This window comes from Hippocampus guttulatus, chromosome 21, assembly GCF_054856545.1.
Source record: "Hippocampus guttulatus isolate MCC_2025c chromosome 21, RoL_Hgut_1.0, whole genome shotgun sequence".
NCBI lineage: Eukaryota > Metazoa > Chordata > Actinopteri > Syngnathiformes > Syngnathidae > Hippocampus > Hippocampus guttulatus.
This window is the reverse complement of record NC_141281.1, coordinates 9,381,313-9,398,824: the sequence shown is the minus strand read 5'-3', so window position 1 is coordinate 9,398,824 and position 17,512 is coordinate 9,381,313. Positions and strand designations below refer to the sequence as shown.

The window sequence follows — 17,512 nt, the reverse complement described above, 5'->3', positions numbered from 1 at the left end:
TCCCCTCTCTCTGTTTTCTTCTCTAGGATGAAGAGAATGGTAGCCGAGGTGAGTGTGAAAAAACTGTTTTTAAGGAAAAGAAAGACGGAAACACAAATATTCCGGGGGGGAGGACAAACACGAGCAATAATAAAATATATAAAACAAAATTTAGGATTTTTCCCACAATGAGTTCCACATGAAAAATGTACAAATGTGGCACATAAAAAAAAAATTGAAAATATTGCGGGGGTGCAGGGATTACACGAAAACAGAAAATAGGGCAAAAGACAAATGTTAGATTTTAGACACAAAAAAGAGAGAAATTGGAACGACAAAAATATTACCTGAAAACAGACAAACAATAAATAATATATTGCAATCCATAAATAAGCAAACAAGTAAAAAAAAAAAGCAATAATATGTCAAAAATATGCAATTATCGAAAAATAATTGATTGATAAATAGCTAGCCAGCTAGCTAGATAGCTCTAACTAGCTAAATAGATAGATATTCCTCCTGTGTGTGTGTGTGTATAATTTTTTTTATGTGAGCAGTATTAAACGAGGAGTGACAGTCGATTAGCTGCACGGCATTCTCACGCCCCCTTCTTCGTTACGGCCGCAAGATGCATCCAATTAAATCTCTTAGTTGCTTGTCGCTTCTGCCAGGCCCGCCGTCCAATAGATTCGCATTCGCGCCCTGTCTCATACGTTGGCTGATTTCCCTCAGGACGCGCCGCTTTGCAGACTGTCAACAGACGCGTCCATCATTCAAAGCGAGTCAGACGGACGGGCCTGTCACATCCTCAACGTCGCCATTTCTGATTTCGTGGGAACTGACTGGGAATATATGCAATCATAAAAATTAACATTTCCTTTTGTCATAAGCAGACTTTTATGAAAAATAGGCAGATCTCCTTGCCCACATGTGAGGGCATTACAGTCCCTTAATTGCGCCATTTTTTTCCCCTACATAGCGGTTTGCCGGAACTAGCATGTGCGCTAAGTTTCAGCGCAAGTTTCTTTTTGAACCGCCTCCTCATAGGAAATTAAGGTGCCTTTTGGCAGCCGCAACGCACGATGATGTCATGACGTCGCGAGAATGATCGGTGCGCTTGGCGTGCTTCCAGGCAGGTCGTAAATCCTTCTCGTGAGAGGGTGACATGTTGGGACTGACGGCAATGAAAAGCTTTTAAAAGTATGACATCACCATCAGTTGTTCCCACTGCTCTGTTCAGATCTTGGTGACAGCATTCTTGTTCAAAGTTGGGAGTGTGTCAAGATCTGCGGTCGAATAACTGTTGCAAGTATGCGGATAGAATGCCACACTTGAATACATCTCGACTGCTTCGCCAGCCCCCGAAACTAAATGAAGGAAAAACATTTGACCGTCCGACATGTCAAGAGCCATATTCTAATGTCGTCTTGGAAAATAGGAAGAAAGCGCACGATATGTCGCTCACTGTGCCGCTTACAACGTGCCATTGTGACAAGGAATCTGCTCGTGTCATCATAAAATGGAGACGTACATCTGGACACATTTTCTTGAATCGGGAGGAAGGAATGTGTTTTTCATTGAAGCCCTCATTCTTCACGGAACCTCGGGCCAAGCCTTGACAGCTGATGACAGGAAATAAAAGGCAACCACAAAGCAATAAGGCTCGGAATACCTCAAGAAGTACTCAAAAAAAAAAAAAAAGAGACCGAGACCAAAAAAAAAAGACACAAATATTCTTATTTGAAAAAATGCACATTAATTTAGAAAAAGAATACACAAACATGATTTTCTCCAATCATGAGGATTATCTGTTTTTATTAAACACATCTAAAAGAATTACACAAATATTATGAAAAAATATATATATTACAAGAGTTGGTGTGTGTGTGTGTGTGTCTTTTTCTATTTTGTTGTTCTGCTAAACTGACCAGGCTGTATGAATGCCTTTTACTGCTACAGTGAGCACTCTGAACCTGCAATATATAGAGACCTTATTTAAAACATACACACACACATTTGTCACTCTCAGTTGAAGTTTACTGTAAAACAGACACATGAAAGAGATTTCCACATTGTATTTGAACACCAATCCATATCATTTCATCTAACGACACTCAGCTAGCTTAATGCTAACGTTACAGGCTATCACAACGGGTGAGCACACATTTGCATACATGTCAGTGTGAACGTTAGCGTAAATGTTAGCTTAATTCTAAACCACCGCTGCTACTTTGACGCGTACAACGTACGGCGCGTGCAACAAAAGAATGTATTTAAAATGGTCAACCAAACCACGCCATTTTGTCCCGTTCAAGTATGCTAGCTTAAAGCTTACATATCGGCCGGCAACCTCATGATCATCTTTCCAAAGTTTCAAAGGGCCGCTGAGGTCAATCATTATGTGGCATCACCTTCAAAGAGGTTTGCAAATAAAGCTTTGCGACATAGATGCAAATTACTAAAGAATACATGTCATGTACCCCCCCCCCCCCCCCCACACATATTCTGCCACTTGTCATTTATGTGGTGAAAATCAAGCATGTCGGTGATTTTTTTTCATGGGCTAGCGCAAAAAATGGACATGGTCTCTTCAGGAGGTCCAACTCATGCAGGTGTTTCTATCGCGTCCCGCTTCCCAAAGTAAAGTTGTGCTTGGACCGCTGCGCGTGTGAACCTCCCGCTCTGTCTTCATGGGAACGCAAACGCCGTGATTGAGCTTTTTATTTTCATTTCGTTCGTTCGTCTCTTCCAGTTTTGAGTGGACAATAGAACACGCAGGGATTTTCAAAAGTAGCGCGCGGGGGGTGGGCTTGAATGTAAAAGTCAAATATTTGTAAACGCTGTAAATAAAAAGGCTTGTCGTTGAGTTCAAACGTGTTCATCGTCGTCGGTGTGCTGTGTGGTCGGCAGGGAGACAGCGAGGCCGCCTCGAGCCCATGGACACCATTTTTGTCAAGCAAGTGAAGGACGGCGGCCCCGCACACGGAGCTGGACTCTGTACAGGTACACACACACACACACAGATTACATTAGTCTGTTTCTTAACGTTTGTGCCATTTAAGCACTTTTACGCCATTTATTTAATAATGGCGCTTTTATTCCATTCGCGTGCGCAGGCGATCGCATCGTGAAGGTGAACGGCGAGAGCATCATCGGGAAGACGTACTCGCAGGTCATCGCCTTGATCCAGAACAGGTGAGCCGCTCGCCCCGGCGGCGCCGTCGACGTTGCCGCGCCCCGTTTCTCTCCTCACGCTTTCCTCCCGTTTGCTTCCACGTCGCCTCCCGCCGTCGTCATGGCGATGCAGCGATGCCTCGCTGGAACTCTGCGTGATGCCAAAGGATGAGGACATTCTGCAGCTGGTAACAATCGTTTTCCCCATCCTAATTCTGTTTGGCTTTGATTTTATACTACTCGACTTGATTAATTAATTTGACTGGTTTGATGAATTGTTCGGGGTATTATTGGGATAAAATAAACCATGAATGACAAAGTTAGAATGTCAGCACCTATTCCCTTCTTTTCTTGTGGCTTGCTAATTTGTTTCAGCGCCACTCATAGAAAAAGCGATCTGAGTCACGAGTGACATTCAGCTAAAAGGCAGGTGTCAGGTTATTTCCGTCGAATCCTCGATCCGAGGCGCCTCTCGCCTCGACGATGCCGTTGGCGTTCTTCTGACAATCGAGTCAGATCTTCCGCAGTGATGCCAAATAAGTCAACTCTTGAGCTGTCTGTCAAAAAGGCGCCGTTATCAGAGCTTGGATGTGAAGCTCCTCCGTCTGCACTTCAGTGTGCCTCGTCGCGTTGCTGCACAAGACCACACAAAGTCGCCTGTGGCCCTTCTTCCAGATCAAATTGTCAGTTGTCGGTAGTTGTGAGATGCGGTTCGGATGTGCTACGCCACGTCTGCTGTCTGCTTGGCTCACGTCATGTACATCAGTCTCACTTCAAATGTGATCATCCAGTGAAGCGTATTCGCTACTCGTTAATTCACCAAAAATTGGGAGGCAGTGACTTTTATGCTATTCACAGCAGTGATCAGTCGTCCTCCCAATCGACGGAAATTTGAAAGCCTCTTCCTTCGTCTCACCGCACTGCGGTTTATTTTTATCCTGCCTCACAAATTGGGTGGCGTTTTTTTTTTTCCATGTCTTTGTGCTTACCTGTCAACTTGTTTTCACTCCTTTTACTCCTTGTCCTTCTTTTGCCTGCCGACTGCAGTTTTCCAGGGACATCACCGCTCTGGTAAGACGGGAACTATGCTAACTAACTAACTAACCTCTTTGCTTATTTTTCCTCCTTCCTCGTTTGGGTTGTTGGGACTCCAGCCAGGAGCTGTGGTTGTTCATCTTGCAATTAAAAAATAATAATAATCTAGCTTTGCCAGCTACACTAAGCCGCGTGAAATTTTGTCAGCAGATCTAATCATGGGTAGACCCACAAAATCTTCTCAAAAACCCATCCCCAAAATGATGAAGTAAGTTTGCCATTTTGGTTCCAAGTTGCCCTTTTAGGAGAATTTTGGCAATTTTTCAGGTGTCTTTTAAAGGCTTTATGAAAATTCAGCCCCTGAAGCAATTTGGTAGATGTGTCGATGATGATCGCAACTGCGCAATAAGACACAGGAAGTCTGCCGTTTTGGTGTGAATTTGCCATTTCAGGGTCATTTTAACAATTCCCAGGAGTTGTTCAGAAACCTTTTTAAAAAATCTCTAAAAGCTTGTCTAATTTAGGAACATGAAATTTGATAAGCATGTCTATCATGAGCAGACCCACAAAAAAAAGTCTCCAGAAGGCGTGTCTGCAAAGACAAAATGCCATTTTGCTTTGAAGTGACCATTTTAGAATCCTTTCGAGCAGTGCCAAGGTGTCCTTCAAGGAGGAACTCAACTTTTTTTTTTTTTTAATCCAATGGCTACCAAATTTGAGTTGCCGTACAATGCAAAAACTCTTCACAATTCTTTCTTGTCCCAGTTTGAACACTGCTCGCAAATTTAAATTGTGTGGCCCTCTAATAACATTGAAATGAAAAGGGAAAGCAGCAAGCATCAGACCTCACGCTGCCGTCTGCCTCACACAACAGTAACCCGAGAGCACTTGGGAAGAATGCCATCAATGAGAGTCCAACCCCGCAAGTCTTTCCCTTTCATTTTCTCAAGAGCAACCCGAGGTAGAGTCCAATATTGAGTTTTAGCTGAAGCCGTTCGCTTGAATCGAATAGCACGAGATGAAGTGGTGATTTCAAGTGTTTTGGATCGAATCTTTAGTTGCATGGACAATCATGTTGGCAGACGCGGCGTTAGTAGCCAGCGGCAAAAACAGGCGTCCTCTTTTTGAATTCTCCTCACGCCTCGGGGCATATTTTGCATCCAAAAAGGTGGGTAACGCCTTACCTTCCTCATCCTCAACCTTTCACTCCTTGCTAGATGACTTGATTCCTTTTAGTGCAGTTCCGCGCCGAAAAATTGACAAATGTGAGAGTTGCTTCGTCTGATTTTTGGTCGTTTTAAAACTGCAGCTAGCCTGCTGTTTATGCTCAGAGCAAACGTCCATCCATGTAACTCTTTTCACCGGTTGACCGCAAAATGTTTGCAACCATGAGGCACACGATGAGACGTGAGCTTTGTGGGATTGCGGCGTTGTAAGTCAACTGGCAAGCGCCACCTATCAGAGCCTTAAAGGAGACGCGTTTAAGTCAGGTGTAACGGTGCACGCCTGAAACTCACTGCCCACGAATTATTGAAATGCGTAAAAAGCCGCTATAACAACCGTCTGTCTGGAAAGGTCATTCTCCTCCAGACCGTTTGAAAGGCATCAACAGCGTCTTGTCTCTGGTGTTCGGTGACATCCTGCCCCGTATATTCTCTTGCAGGCGTATTCTCAGGACGCGTACCTTAAAGGGAACGCGGCATACAGCGGAAATGCCCAAAACATCCCCGAGCCGCCGCCCATATGCTACCCTCGGATAGAGATTAAGGCTGCTAGCAAGGTGACGGAGGCAAGCGACGAAGGTACCAACGCCCCCCGAGAGGCAGCTCAGGGTGCAGGAAGACAAGGAGGGCCAACAGAGAAGAGCTACCGAGTGGAAATTCCCGTTCCCCCTTCACCCCAACCGCCGCAGACGGCGGTCTGCGCCTGTAAGGATAACTCGAGGACAGCGGCCAAAACCCCTGCGCGGTTGACCCGGGCGGGTCAGAGGACTGAGGAGAACCGATGCTGTCCTTCAGGTTCTCCTATAGCCATACCTCTGGTTTCTTCACCTCTAGGAGGTGCGCCGTCGCAGCATCCTTCTTCTCGTCCCGCAGCGACCCCCGTGCACTGCCCGCCCCCGAGCACACAACCTCGCCCAAGCCATCTCGACAACTCCGCGGTACGAGCGTCCCTCACTACCGCTTTACCGGACACGTTGTCACCCAAAGCCAGCCACCACTCGCCCTCGCCGACAGCCTCGCCGTCCCCACACCAGAACATCGACTGGAGGAACTACACCACCTACAAGGACTACATCGACGCCAAGAGGCTCCACACGTACGGCTGCCGCACAATCCAAGAGCGCTTGGATAGTTTGCGCGCAGCCGCCAACTCCAGCTCCGCCTACGGTCAGCAGCGCTCGTACTCTCCGTGTAGTGTTCAGAGAGGACTGAGTGCCTCTCAGGTCAGATGGAGGAGCACGTCGACGGACCGGGGGGTGAACGGCGGGAACCACGGCACTCCGTTACGAAGCGCCTCCCAGGAGAGGCTCGGAGGGTCGGAGCGGAGCAGGAATTGGCCGCGGAGCGCTTCCCAAGACGCGCTGCCGTTCTCCAGCCCCGTGGGCGTGGCCAAATCTCGAGCGTGCTCTTTTGACTTCCTGGGCCAGAAGCCCGGAGAGCCTCGAGGTCTCGGCGCTGCAGACCGGACAGGTTTGGAGGACCGTCTTCTGCTTTGCCAAGGGGAGGAAGCCAGAGCCAGCAGGCAGGGGGCAGCCTCAAGAGCTTTACCTCATCTCAATCGCGGTGTCGCCGGACAGGACGCCGATGGAACAGGAAGTGGATTATCAAACTCCTCTTTGGCGGATCGAATGTGTAGCAAACCTCCATTAAGGACAGACGGCAACATGATGAGGCCCTCTCGGCTACCTGTTAAAAATCCCATCCCAGATGCATCATCTGCCACTAAAACCACAGACTCGCTGAAAGACCAAAGAACTCACATCACTGGAAACCACGTAGGCTACCCGTCACCTCCGCACTTGGAGCTCAGGACTCGGGCTGACAGTCTGAAGATGGAGAGCAGGTCCGAAGCCAGTTTGGTGGCCAGGTCTTCGTCTTGCTCAGGTCCCTCGTGTAAAACACCCACGCAGAGACCGATACAAAGTGGCACTGTCTCGTCTTCCAACCCGAATGGAGCTGCGAACCTCAAGCCCGAGCCCTCCGTGCGGACCAACGGCGGTCTGACAGAAGGTGTCGAGGGACTGGACGCGACGGTCGTCGTCCTGAGAAAGGACAAAAACTCATCAGCTGCTCGTGCGCGTCCACCGTCCTACGTCTTTGCCGTTTGTGACGAGCAAGGCGGCGTGGGCTATAAGTCGCCGTCCTTGATCAAGGCCGGTTCCGCGGACGCGGTGGCGTGTTGGACTAATAGCTGCAGGGAGATGCATCTCAGGAGGCTGGGAGGCACTCGGCAAAAGAGTGCATCCGAAAACCTGGATGACTCCTTGGACTCCATCCCCTTTATAGGTGATCCTTAGTCACATTCATTCCCTGTGTGAGCATGCTAACGCTGGTCGAGTTTGATGACTCCGACTCCAGATTTGAAGGGCTGTACTGTACGCGTGTGCCCTCAGATGAACCCTCCAGTCCGAGCATGGATCTGGACACGGTCAACATTCCGGCCTCGGCTGTCATCTCCGCAACGCCCGTCATCACCACCATACCACCCAGCCCAACCGCCACGTCACCCCTTATGCGCCGCCACATGTCGCACGACCACGGTATTGATTCAGACAATTAAGTTTACCCACAAAGGTTTTTGGTTTTTTTCACGAGGCAAATCTGAATGACTGATATGTGCAACACATATCCAGTCGGACTGTTGAATGTTAATGATGTCACGCTCCGAACAGATTCCCTGAGGCTCACCATCATCGAGTCGGACTCCGGGGGCAAAACGGAGCGTTCGTTGTCATACGACGAAGGCTTGGATAACTACCGGGAAGATGGCGGAGGGTGAGTGTGAGCGCTGATGAAAATTCTGAATTAAAAAAAGAAAAAAAATACACATTTCAGGCTCACGGTTGGACATTTTGTCGTCATGTAGGAGATCCTTGATAGCCGGGCTTAAAGGCCTCAGGAAGGTGAGGCCAGATTGTCCATCAGCACAAACAAAGATGGAATCAATACCTGCAGACTCTAAAAGAGAAATTCTGTTCCTTGCAGGCGATGGACAGGTCATCTGAGGATTCCGGATCCAGGAGGGATTCCTCTTCGGACATTTTTTGCGACGCCACTCGGGAGGGTCTGCTGCATTTCAAGCAGCTGAATACTGACAAGGGAAAGGTATGTCGTGAAACGTGACCAAAAGTTGCAAACCGGCATTCATGTATTGTGCAACATGGCAGGTTGCATGACTCGTGTGACAGTTGAAATAGTGTGACAGTTTTAATGTCACCAGTATAGTAACCAAAAATTGTCTCACTCGGTGTCAATAAGTTTTAAAAATGTATTGAGACAAACTCTGTTTAAAGTATTCCTGAATAAATGGTACCTGTACGCTATCACATGAATACAAAACTCGCTCAGACAGTTCTCTGAAGAGGCCCAGTGTGTGTGTTGAAGCTCTTTTTGTCACTCCCAGTTAAAGTTGACTCTAACACTGACACATAAAACCAAATCGAATGAAACGTCTACTTATACGCCAAAATGTTCAACAAAACTACAGCATTTCACCCCCCCCCCCAAAAAAAAAGTCCCCTAGCTTAATGCTAACATATAATGTGTAACACCATTGATGGGCTAACGGAAATTAGCATGGATGTGACAGTCATCCGACCGCTACTTTGCCGCACGTGGAGCAGCAAACACATGATGAACCATCTGTAGCGACAGTTTAGCCTCTCACATTGTTGTGTCCAACTCTTTTGGCAGCGCGTGGGCGGCGGCATGCGCGCCTGGAAGCAGATGTACGCCGTGCTGAGAGGTCACTACCTGTGCCTGTACAAGGACAAGAAGGAGGGGCAGGCGCACGCCACCTGCCAGACGTCGGACGAGCCGCTGCCCATCAGCGTGCGGGCCTGCCTCATCGACATCTCCTACAGCGACACGAAGCGCAAGAACGTGCTGCGCCTCACCACGTCCGACTGCGAGTACCTGTTTCAGGCCGAAGACCGCGAGGACATGCTGGCCTGGATCCGAGTCATCCAGGAGAGCAGCGACCTGGACGAGGAGGTGAGAATGAGAACTCCGCGCGGTCTGCTGTTGAAATTGCAACAAAGACTGACATCTAACGCCCTCCCAAAATACGGACGTTAGCATAGCTGTATATTAGCGAACAGCGGGGCTTGGCGGTTTCCGTCTGCTTGCACCTTCATCCTTGGTTCTTTTCTTCTTTTAGAACGCGGCCTTTACCAGCCATGACCTCATCAGCCGGAAGATCCGGGAATACAACACCTTGATGAGGTAAGAGACGGTGGGGGGCGGGGAGGGGGGGGGGGATTTGAGCAATCGGAGAGGAACGAGCTCTCCTCAGATGTTCTCCTGATGGGTCCGACCGAGGACGTGTGGTTTCTTCCACAGTCCGACGGGCGGCAAGACGGAGCCGTCGCCCCGGTCGTCTCGCCAGTCGCTGAGCATCCGCCAGACCCTGCTGGGGGGCAAAGGAGACGCCAAAACTCCCAGTCCGCACTCGCCTAAGCCGGAGCAGGAGAAGAAGAATGCGTACAAAGGTCAGCCGTGTGGGAGATGGGAGTATTTTTTTGACCTGTCCTTTTTAACAAACAGGGTTTTTTTTGTGCATCAGGGGATATTGATATACCCCCTCTGTGGTTATTTGTACTGTGCTGGATATTTTTGGTGAACGTAGTCATGCTGAATGAAGGGAACAGAGAACGATTGGGGTGAAAAAATGGCATTTGACTATTATGTTACATATTTATGAGGTTATTTTAGGGCTGCGCGACAAGGGTTTAAAATAAAATGTCCCCTCAACGATAATCCAAGATCTGATTTTGGTCAATTCTTTTTCCCCTTCAAAAGACAAGGCTAATGCCAATATTCAAATGAAGTTTGATTTTTTTTTTCCCCTCCTGATTGACTATTCTTCCATTTCAAGAATAGAATTTTCATAAGCGATAATGACAAAATAAAAGCGCATATCCTCTTGAAGGAAACTTTCAACACACTCCCTAAGACCGTTTCATAAATCCTTTTGAATATTCAAAAATCTGACAGATGACACGAGCCCCCCCAAGGACAAAGGCACGTGGAGGAAGGGCATCCCGGGCCTGATGAGGAAACCTTTCGAGAGGAAACCGTCGCCTGGAGTCACCTTCGGAGTGAGACTGGACGACTGTCCTCCGGCGCAGAACAATAAGGTCTCAGAATCATCCCTCCGTTATTCCACACATCATTGATTTTCCTTCCTGGTATTCCCTGAAAAAGTTGTTGTTGTTTTAAAGACGGTTTGTTTCATTTGGCCCGCTGTAGTTTGTGCCGCTGATCGTGGAGGTGTGCTGCAAGTTGGTGGAGGAGCGAGGCCTGGAGTACACGGGCATCTACAGGGTGCCGGGGAACAACGCCGCCATCTCCAACATGCAGGAGGAGCTCAACAACAAGGGCATGAACGACATCGATGTCCAGGACGATGTACGTCGCCTTGAATGATTACTTCTTACCTAGCGAGCTGACCAATTTTTAGCTCTATTTTCCCATCGCTCATTTGTCCCTGTGGTGTTTTTGTTTTCAGAAATGGCGAGATCTCAATGTGATCAGCAGTTTGCTCAAATCGTTCTTTCGAAAGCTGCCTGAGCCTCTCTTCACCAACGGTGTGACGCTTTTCGCATGCTTTCACTGGCCTCTAGTGGACACATTTGGAAGTAGCTTTATTATTATTATTATTTTTTTTTTATGTGGACCTGCAGATCGGTACGCTGACTTTATCGAGGCCAACAGAATAGAAGACCCCGTGGAGAGGCTCAAAGTTCTCAAGAGGCTGGTGGGTTCTTTTGCTCACTTCTAACGAACGCCCCGGCGAGATCTCGCTTCACCGGATTCTGAAGCGATCATTTGTCTGTCTTGTGTCTTATTTCAGCTTCACGAGCTGCCCGATCATCACTACGAAACCCTCAAGTTTCTCTCAGCTCATCTGAAAACCGTCGCGGAGAACTCGGAGAAGAACAAAGCATGTTTTTTTTTTCTTCTTCTTCCGGATAAATAAATAATAACACGCTCGTTTTTCTAGATGGAACCGAGGAACCTGGCCATCGTGTTTGGTCCCACCCTGGTGCGTACCACAGAGGACAACATGACCCACATGGTGACGCACATGCCCGACCAGTATAAAATCGTTGAGACCCTCATTCAGAATGTGAGTAAACTGCCTCCCAGCCCCTAAAACTTTTATTTTTTAAATTATTATTTTATTCATTCAAAAATTCTGCTTTCGTTACTGTGCAGTACCATTGGTTCTTCACTGAAGAAGGCAATGGAGATCCCGTGGTGAGCATTATTCATTCTTAGCTAGATCATGAAAATCTGGGCAGCACAGTGCTGCAGTGGTTGCATTGTCTGCCTCATAGCCAAGAGATTCCGGGTTCGAAACCCACCATATCGTTTCAGTTTAGCAATAGTCGATTATTTTCCTGCTGCCCGAAGTCACCCGGGCGCCTTTCGTGTACAAACCTGGTGAAATCGCGTGTCGGTTTTGTTGACTCTTCTTTCGCCATAGACGGTTTCGCACGAGGAGAGCGCCGTGGAGTCGCAGCCGGTCCCCAACATCGACCACCTGCTCACCAACATCGGTCGCACGGGCACGTCGCAGGGCGAAGTATCAGGTAAGGGCGCCGCCCCGTCGCCATGGCGCCAACTAATGAACCTTTTCCCTCTGATGGGTCCGCTGACACCGCAATATATACTTTTGAAGACATTTTTGTTTGGTAGCACGTGCAAACTGTGCCTTGGTTCACTGAAAGTTGGGAACCCCTGCGTTTACAGCGTGGGTGGGCCTGTGTGGTGTTCAATTTATTTGCATCTGACAGTGGCGAGATGCGATAAATTGCGGCTTCTTGATTTGTTTTGGGAGGTTTGCTTCTGTCGTGCTGCTGCTGCTGCTGCTGCTGCTGTTGTGACTAATGTTGTTTGCAGTGTTCCCAGTCAAAAGGCCACCTCTCGATCCCTCTGTCTCTACTAGTGAAGCTCTGTCGGGTGTCCTAAAGGCTTTCCCACCATTCACACATACTGATCTTGACACAGGCCAAGTGGGCGGAGTCTATCACGCCGTGATGTCACTGATGGACTCTATAATGTCCGTGATGGACAGCTGGAACTGTAGGAAGAAGGAGGATTGTTGCCCGCGGTGTAGCTGTCTAGTCTGCCGGAACCCGCAGTTCTTTTAAGACGGCACGACAAAAAAAAGGGTAACAGAAAAAAAAAGCGAGAGGGGCGAAAACCCCCGCAAAAGAAAGCAGCTACACGGTACAGTACAGCATCCCCCGTGGTGGGTATTCTGTCAGCATTTACCCGCTGCGACTGTCTGAAAACGGCTCTCCGCTGTCTCTCCTCACTGTTTCATAGCTGGCCCGCAGGGGAGATGGCACGGTATGGTCTCCGTGTGCACCCGCCCGTCTTACCTTCATCTTATACTGCAGGGGGTGCAGAGGGGCACATTATGCGCACGTTTCAATACATAAACCCACGACCACGTGAGCTGGACACCAGGACCCATTCGAGGCTCCCCCCGCCCCCCTCCCCGGATGCCCCCATACCCTACACCCTCCGACACTTCCTGTCCCGTGTGGTGTCCTCTCTTCTCATAGGGATGGGCCCCTCTGTGACCCCCACCTTATCGCCGCACATCACATCACTGTTATCATGGCAACCACTTGTTTACATTGTTGTGTGTGAGCTTTCCAGGGAGGGATTTGTGTATTGGCCGCATCATCTGTAGAGGTAGATATATGTAGCTCTGGAGGGAAAAAAATGAAGAGACCACAACAATAAACACTGGACTGTATTTTGACCATTTTTCAGTTCCTGCCCTAAATGTCAATATTTATATTTGAGGGTAATGTTTATATAGCTCGCTAACTCGTTAGCTCGCTAGCTAGCCAGATGGATGGATGGATGGATGGATGGATGGATGGATAGATATAGATAGATAGATAGATAGATAGATAGAATTTTGACCATTTTTCTGTTCCTACCCTAAATGACAAGGGTCATTTGAGGGTAATGTCAGTAGTTTATATAGCTAGCTAACGCCCTAGCTAGCAAGATAGCTAGATAGAGAGCTAGATATAGCTTTAGGTGTTTTTATTTTTGGGGAGGGGTTATTGTTGCTGTCCAAACACGAGAAAGTCTGCACAAACGCAAATGGGGGGGGGTAGAGAAAAGTTAGCGCAACATGTCGTTTTCGTACTTTTTGTCCATTCCGCACTTCGTACACTTTTCACTCTCGGCGCTTTATTTTGTCTTCACGTGCTTCGAGTTGTCTCACACCAGGGGGCGCTCTCTCTCTCTCCCTGTCACACTTTTTTGGAGTCTCCGGCATGAGCTGCGTGTGTGTGCGTGTGCGTGTGCGTGCTCACGCTTGTGTCTCACGCCATCGTGCGCGCTCCCATCACTCCCATCAACGTGCTTCTTCTCTTCCTCGACCACTACCACAATTATATTCCAGTGTGCCCTCCTAATGTTTTTTTTGTTGTTGTTGTTTGTCCTGTTTTCTCCCGCAGATTCTCCCACCAGTGACTCGGCCAAGTCAAAGGTGAGTGGTGACTTCCTGCGCAAGTATATGATGACAGGAGGGTAGTCAAGATGAGGACATTGGCACCACGGGACACTTCATTAAGAACAGCCAACGTCATCTAAAAAGACAACGTTTATGGCATACTGCATCATAGAAGAGCTGTTTGTACTATTTTTCTTTTTCAAGCGCGTCAAAACATTACACAAATGACTCATCGCTAATTTTGTGTCACTCAAGCGTTTTTGTTGTTGTTTTTTTTAAATGTAAGTGAGACGTTACGGAGAATGAGAAGTAAGAGGAGGTGCAAATTCAGAGCAGCACAAGGTAGGCAAGGGAGTGCAAAGCCAGGAGAGTGACAAGTAGGCTTAGTGCTGCGAAGTCAGCGTAAAAGGTAGGTGCAGTACAGATGGCTGTTTGCAGGCCTGAAAAGAGTGCCGATTGCATGCGTGTTGATCAGATATGTCGTGTGCGCAGGGTTCCTGGGGCTCAGGGAAGGACCAATGCAGCCGAGAGCTCCTGGTCTCCTCCATCTTTGCTGCAGCCAGTCGCAAAAGAAAGAAATCCAAGGAGAAAATGCAACCCAGCAGCTCGGATGATGACCTGGATGCGGTTTTCCCCAAGAAGGAACTTCCCGGGCAGAAGGGGGACCCTGAAGGGGACGTCCGAAGCGGCGTCAAGGCCAAAGCGGGCACCAAGAAAGATCAGGAGAACGGCAGAAGCGTTGAGTCGACACCCAAAGCTAAGAGGGATTCGAGGCACCCCTCCCCGGACACCAGCTGCCGAAGTGTCCCTCGGGGAAAAGCCTCCTCCTCCGACCCGCCGTCATCGGACCTCGGTACCCTTGACTCTGGAGCGTCGGTGAAGCCGAAAGCGTCGAGCGCGGGAGCCTCCGCCGAGGTGGACGTGAGCTCCATCACCTCGGACTACTCCACCACATCGTCCATCACCTTCCTGACCGGCGCCGAGTCCCTGGCGCTGAGCCCCGAGCTGCAGGGCGGCGAGGAGGCGGACGACGAGCGCAGCGAGCTGGTCAGCGAGGGCCGGCCCATGGAAACGGACAGCGAGAGCGACTTCCCGGTCTTTGCGCCAGGCGCCGGTAGCCAGTCGACACCTTGCCTCGAGAAGGACGGCGAGGGCGGCAGAAACAAGATGGAGGGGCGGCGTCTCTTCCCCACACAGAAGATGATGGAATGCGACACGCTTTCTCGCCGTCGTTCGCTGCGGAACAAGACGGACAGCGAGTCGTCGGCAGAGGCGGCGGGTGGCGAGGGCCGCGCGGAAGCCAGCACCCGGCTGGCGCGGGTCCTGGAGGTGATGAAGAAGGGCCGGTCCACCGGCAGCCTCAGCTCGTCGTCTCGCAGCGAGTCGGAGCGCCCGGAGCCGCCAGCCTGGCACCTCAAGATCACCGAGCGCCTCATGGTCCGGCTGCGCGCCTCCTCCGACGACATGATCCTTCCAAAGAGCCGCGCCTCCGACGGCCGACGCAAGAATAACATTCGGCGGCGCCACACCATGGGCGGCCAGAGGGATTTTCCCGAGCTGGCCGCCATCCACGACTGGCGGGAGCAAGGCGGCGCCGACCGGACAGCCGAGCTATCGCTGCTGGACCGGTTGAAACCTCGACGGGCCTCACAGGACTTTGGCATCCGTGACTGGCTCGGCGGAGAGCGCAGCCGACGGGGCGGTGGCGACGGCACCCCGGGAGAATGCGGCCCAGTAGGAGGCGGCCAAGCTATGCCGCCGTCGCCGCCGAACATCGAGGCGGCGCCCATGGCCGTCCCAGAGAACGTCGACCCCCAGGATGCCGTAGCCCCAAACGGCAAAAGCAAGTCGCCGCTCGGAGACGACGCGCACCCTCACAAACTGTCGGGGGCGCATGTGGTGCGCTCACGCTTCTACCAGTACCTCTGACCCCTCGCCTCCCCGCCCCCAACCCAACGCCAGGATGAATGTGTTGTTATCGTACGAACATGCACTCTGAGCTGCACAGTAATTTTTTTGTTTTGTTTTGTTTTTTTACAAAGTTTATGTGTAAATAACATGTATAGCTGCCATCTTTGTGACTGGCACAATGGATGATGCGCATCGCTGGCCAGACTGGAACTCAGCCTCCCCTGCACTCTTCCTTCCATTATTATTTTTTTCTTTAGAAGAATGTACAACTTTCATACTTGGAATAACTCAAGTCGCAGTGTACGGTGTTCCTCCAATATTTGCAGGCGGATAGGTACTACCCAAAAAGATTTGTAATTGCCTATAGATGCCACAAGATGGCAGCAAAGCACTACTTTTCTGCTGGGGCGGGGCAATTGTCTGTCTGAATACATCGCCCCGCCCCTTCACTTCTACAAAGTTCTCTGGGAATAAGATGCCACAACAAAATTGTCATGGTAAACATGGCAGATGGACAGGTTCTCACCCAAAAATCTCCAAACGGGGGAATTTGTGATTGCTAAACCATTGGGGGGCGGGGAGACCGAACAGTTCCACAGATAGCACAAAATCTGCAGGTAATTTGTAAAAAAAAAATAATAATAATAATAATTGTAATTGCCTATAGTTCCCACAAGATGTCGACAAAGCACTATTATCTAAATGAATGTTTGTCTCAACGAACGCAATATACGTCCATGCCACTAGACGGCGCCTAAGTAATGTTTTTTTTTTGTTGCTTTGGCCATATTTGTTGCTGGGGAAAAAATCATATTTGCAATTTTTAAACCGCGAATAATCGGGGATTCAATGTACTTGAAGACATAATGTGTAGACATAACTATTGGGACGCACTTGTTGGTCCATCAGTGGCTAAAACTGGAGCCTTAATCCCACATCAGAAACACACAAAAAACTGTACCTTGCTCACATGGTACACGCGGGGAGCGTGCTGTGGGAATGCCTCATTTGTTGGGTTTGTTTTTGCCGCACAGACGCAACAGCCAGAGATTAGCTTGACAAATATATTGTAATTTTATCAAATAAAATGAAATGTAATGATGATGACGTACGAGTATGTAATACTTTTGTGTATGGTCATTTTTTTTTTCTATTTCCAATCTCTGTCTAGTTATTGTCCCAAATGGACATTTTATATCAATCTGTTTTTCACCCCAAAATGGAAAAAAGTGCCTCTTTTTTCCCCGATTTTGTAACTCTTTCTACGAGCAGTTGTTTTTAAGAAGAAATTTGAAGGTGAGCATTCCAACAGGTTAAACTCCAGTTTATTTCTTCACTCGTCAAGTTTCTCCGGAGACATGAAGCGGTTGCATGTGTTGGCACTGACGTCAGTGCAATGTCCCCCCTCGAAGAACACTGGAAATAAATGATCTTAAATACTATGAGTCGTGTGTCTCTCTTTATTACACGGCTGGCGAGTGCACTGCTTAAAAAAAACCTACATTGACCATTAAATACGTTTCCTCGATTAAAATCGAAAACATTTAAATATAAAACACAGGAATTTATTCTGACGTCATCAACGTGAGTAAATCCTCGTCGATTTCGTTTCGAAGCACATTTTTTTACGACGCAAATACATTTTACGGTAGCGTTGCAGTTGCCATTGGTGACGCGAAAATATTTTTGACTGTTAAGTAGG

General features: G+C 48.8%; 1 protein-coding gene across 4 annotated transcripts in view; it reads left to right on the top strand.

Annotated features, from left to right (window-relative positions):
* The window catches only part of arhgap21a (Rho GTPase activating protein 21a), a 46,606-nt gene extending 29,354 nt beyond the window's left edge, over positions 1-17,252 (top strand). For 3 of the 4 annotated variants that reach the window (XM_086101386.1, XM_086101385.1, XM_086101383.1), the window contains 23 exons: positions 27-48; positions 2,890-2,982; positions 3,096-3,174; positions 3,287-3,341; positions 4,201-4,224; positions 5,852-7,697; positions 7,805-7,951; positions 8,084-8,186; positions 8,278-8,314; positions 8,397-8,516; positions 9,105-9,404; positions 9,571-9,635; positions 9,753-9,901; positions 10,407-10,549; positions 10,662-10,820; positions 10,921-10,999; positions 11,096-11,169; positions 11,266-11,355; positions 11,416-11,541; positions 11,631-11,672; positions 11,902-12,007; positions 13,904-13,935; positions 14,392-17,252. In XM_086101386.1, the coding sequence (XP_085957512.1) occupies positions 27-48; positions 2,890-2,982; positions 3,096-3,174; positions 3,287-3,341; positions 4,201-4,224; positions 5,852-7,697; positions 7,805-7,951; positions 8,084-8,186; positions 8,278-8,314; positions 8,397-8,516; positions 9,105-9,404; positions 9,571-9,635; positions 9,753-9,901; positions 10,407-10,549; positions 10,662-10,820; positions 10,921-10,999; positions 11,096-11,169; positions 11,266-11,355; positions 11,416-11,541; positions 11,631-11,672; positions 11,902-12,007; positions 13,904-13,935; positions 14,392-15,828 (5,328 nt within the window). In that variant the 3' untranslated portion in view covers positions 15,829-17,252. The remainder of the gene's footprint in view (positions 1-26; positions 49-2,889; positions 2,983-3,095; positions 3,175-3,286; positions 3,342-4,200; positions 4,225-5,851; positions 7,698-7,804; positions 7,952-8,083; positions 8,187-8,277; positions 8,315-8,396; positions 8,517-9,104; positions 9,405-9,570; positions 9,636-9,752; positions 9,902-10,406; positions 10,550-10,661; positions 10,821-10,920; positions 11,000-11,095; positions 11,170-11,265; positions 11,356-11,415; positions 11,542-11,630; positions 11,673-11,901; positions 12,008-13,903; positions 13,936-14,391) is intronic. The other variant, XM_086101384.1, reaches the window with a different exon arrangement.
* The last annotated feature ends 260 nt before the right edge of the window (positions 17,253-17,512 follow it).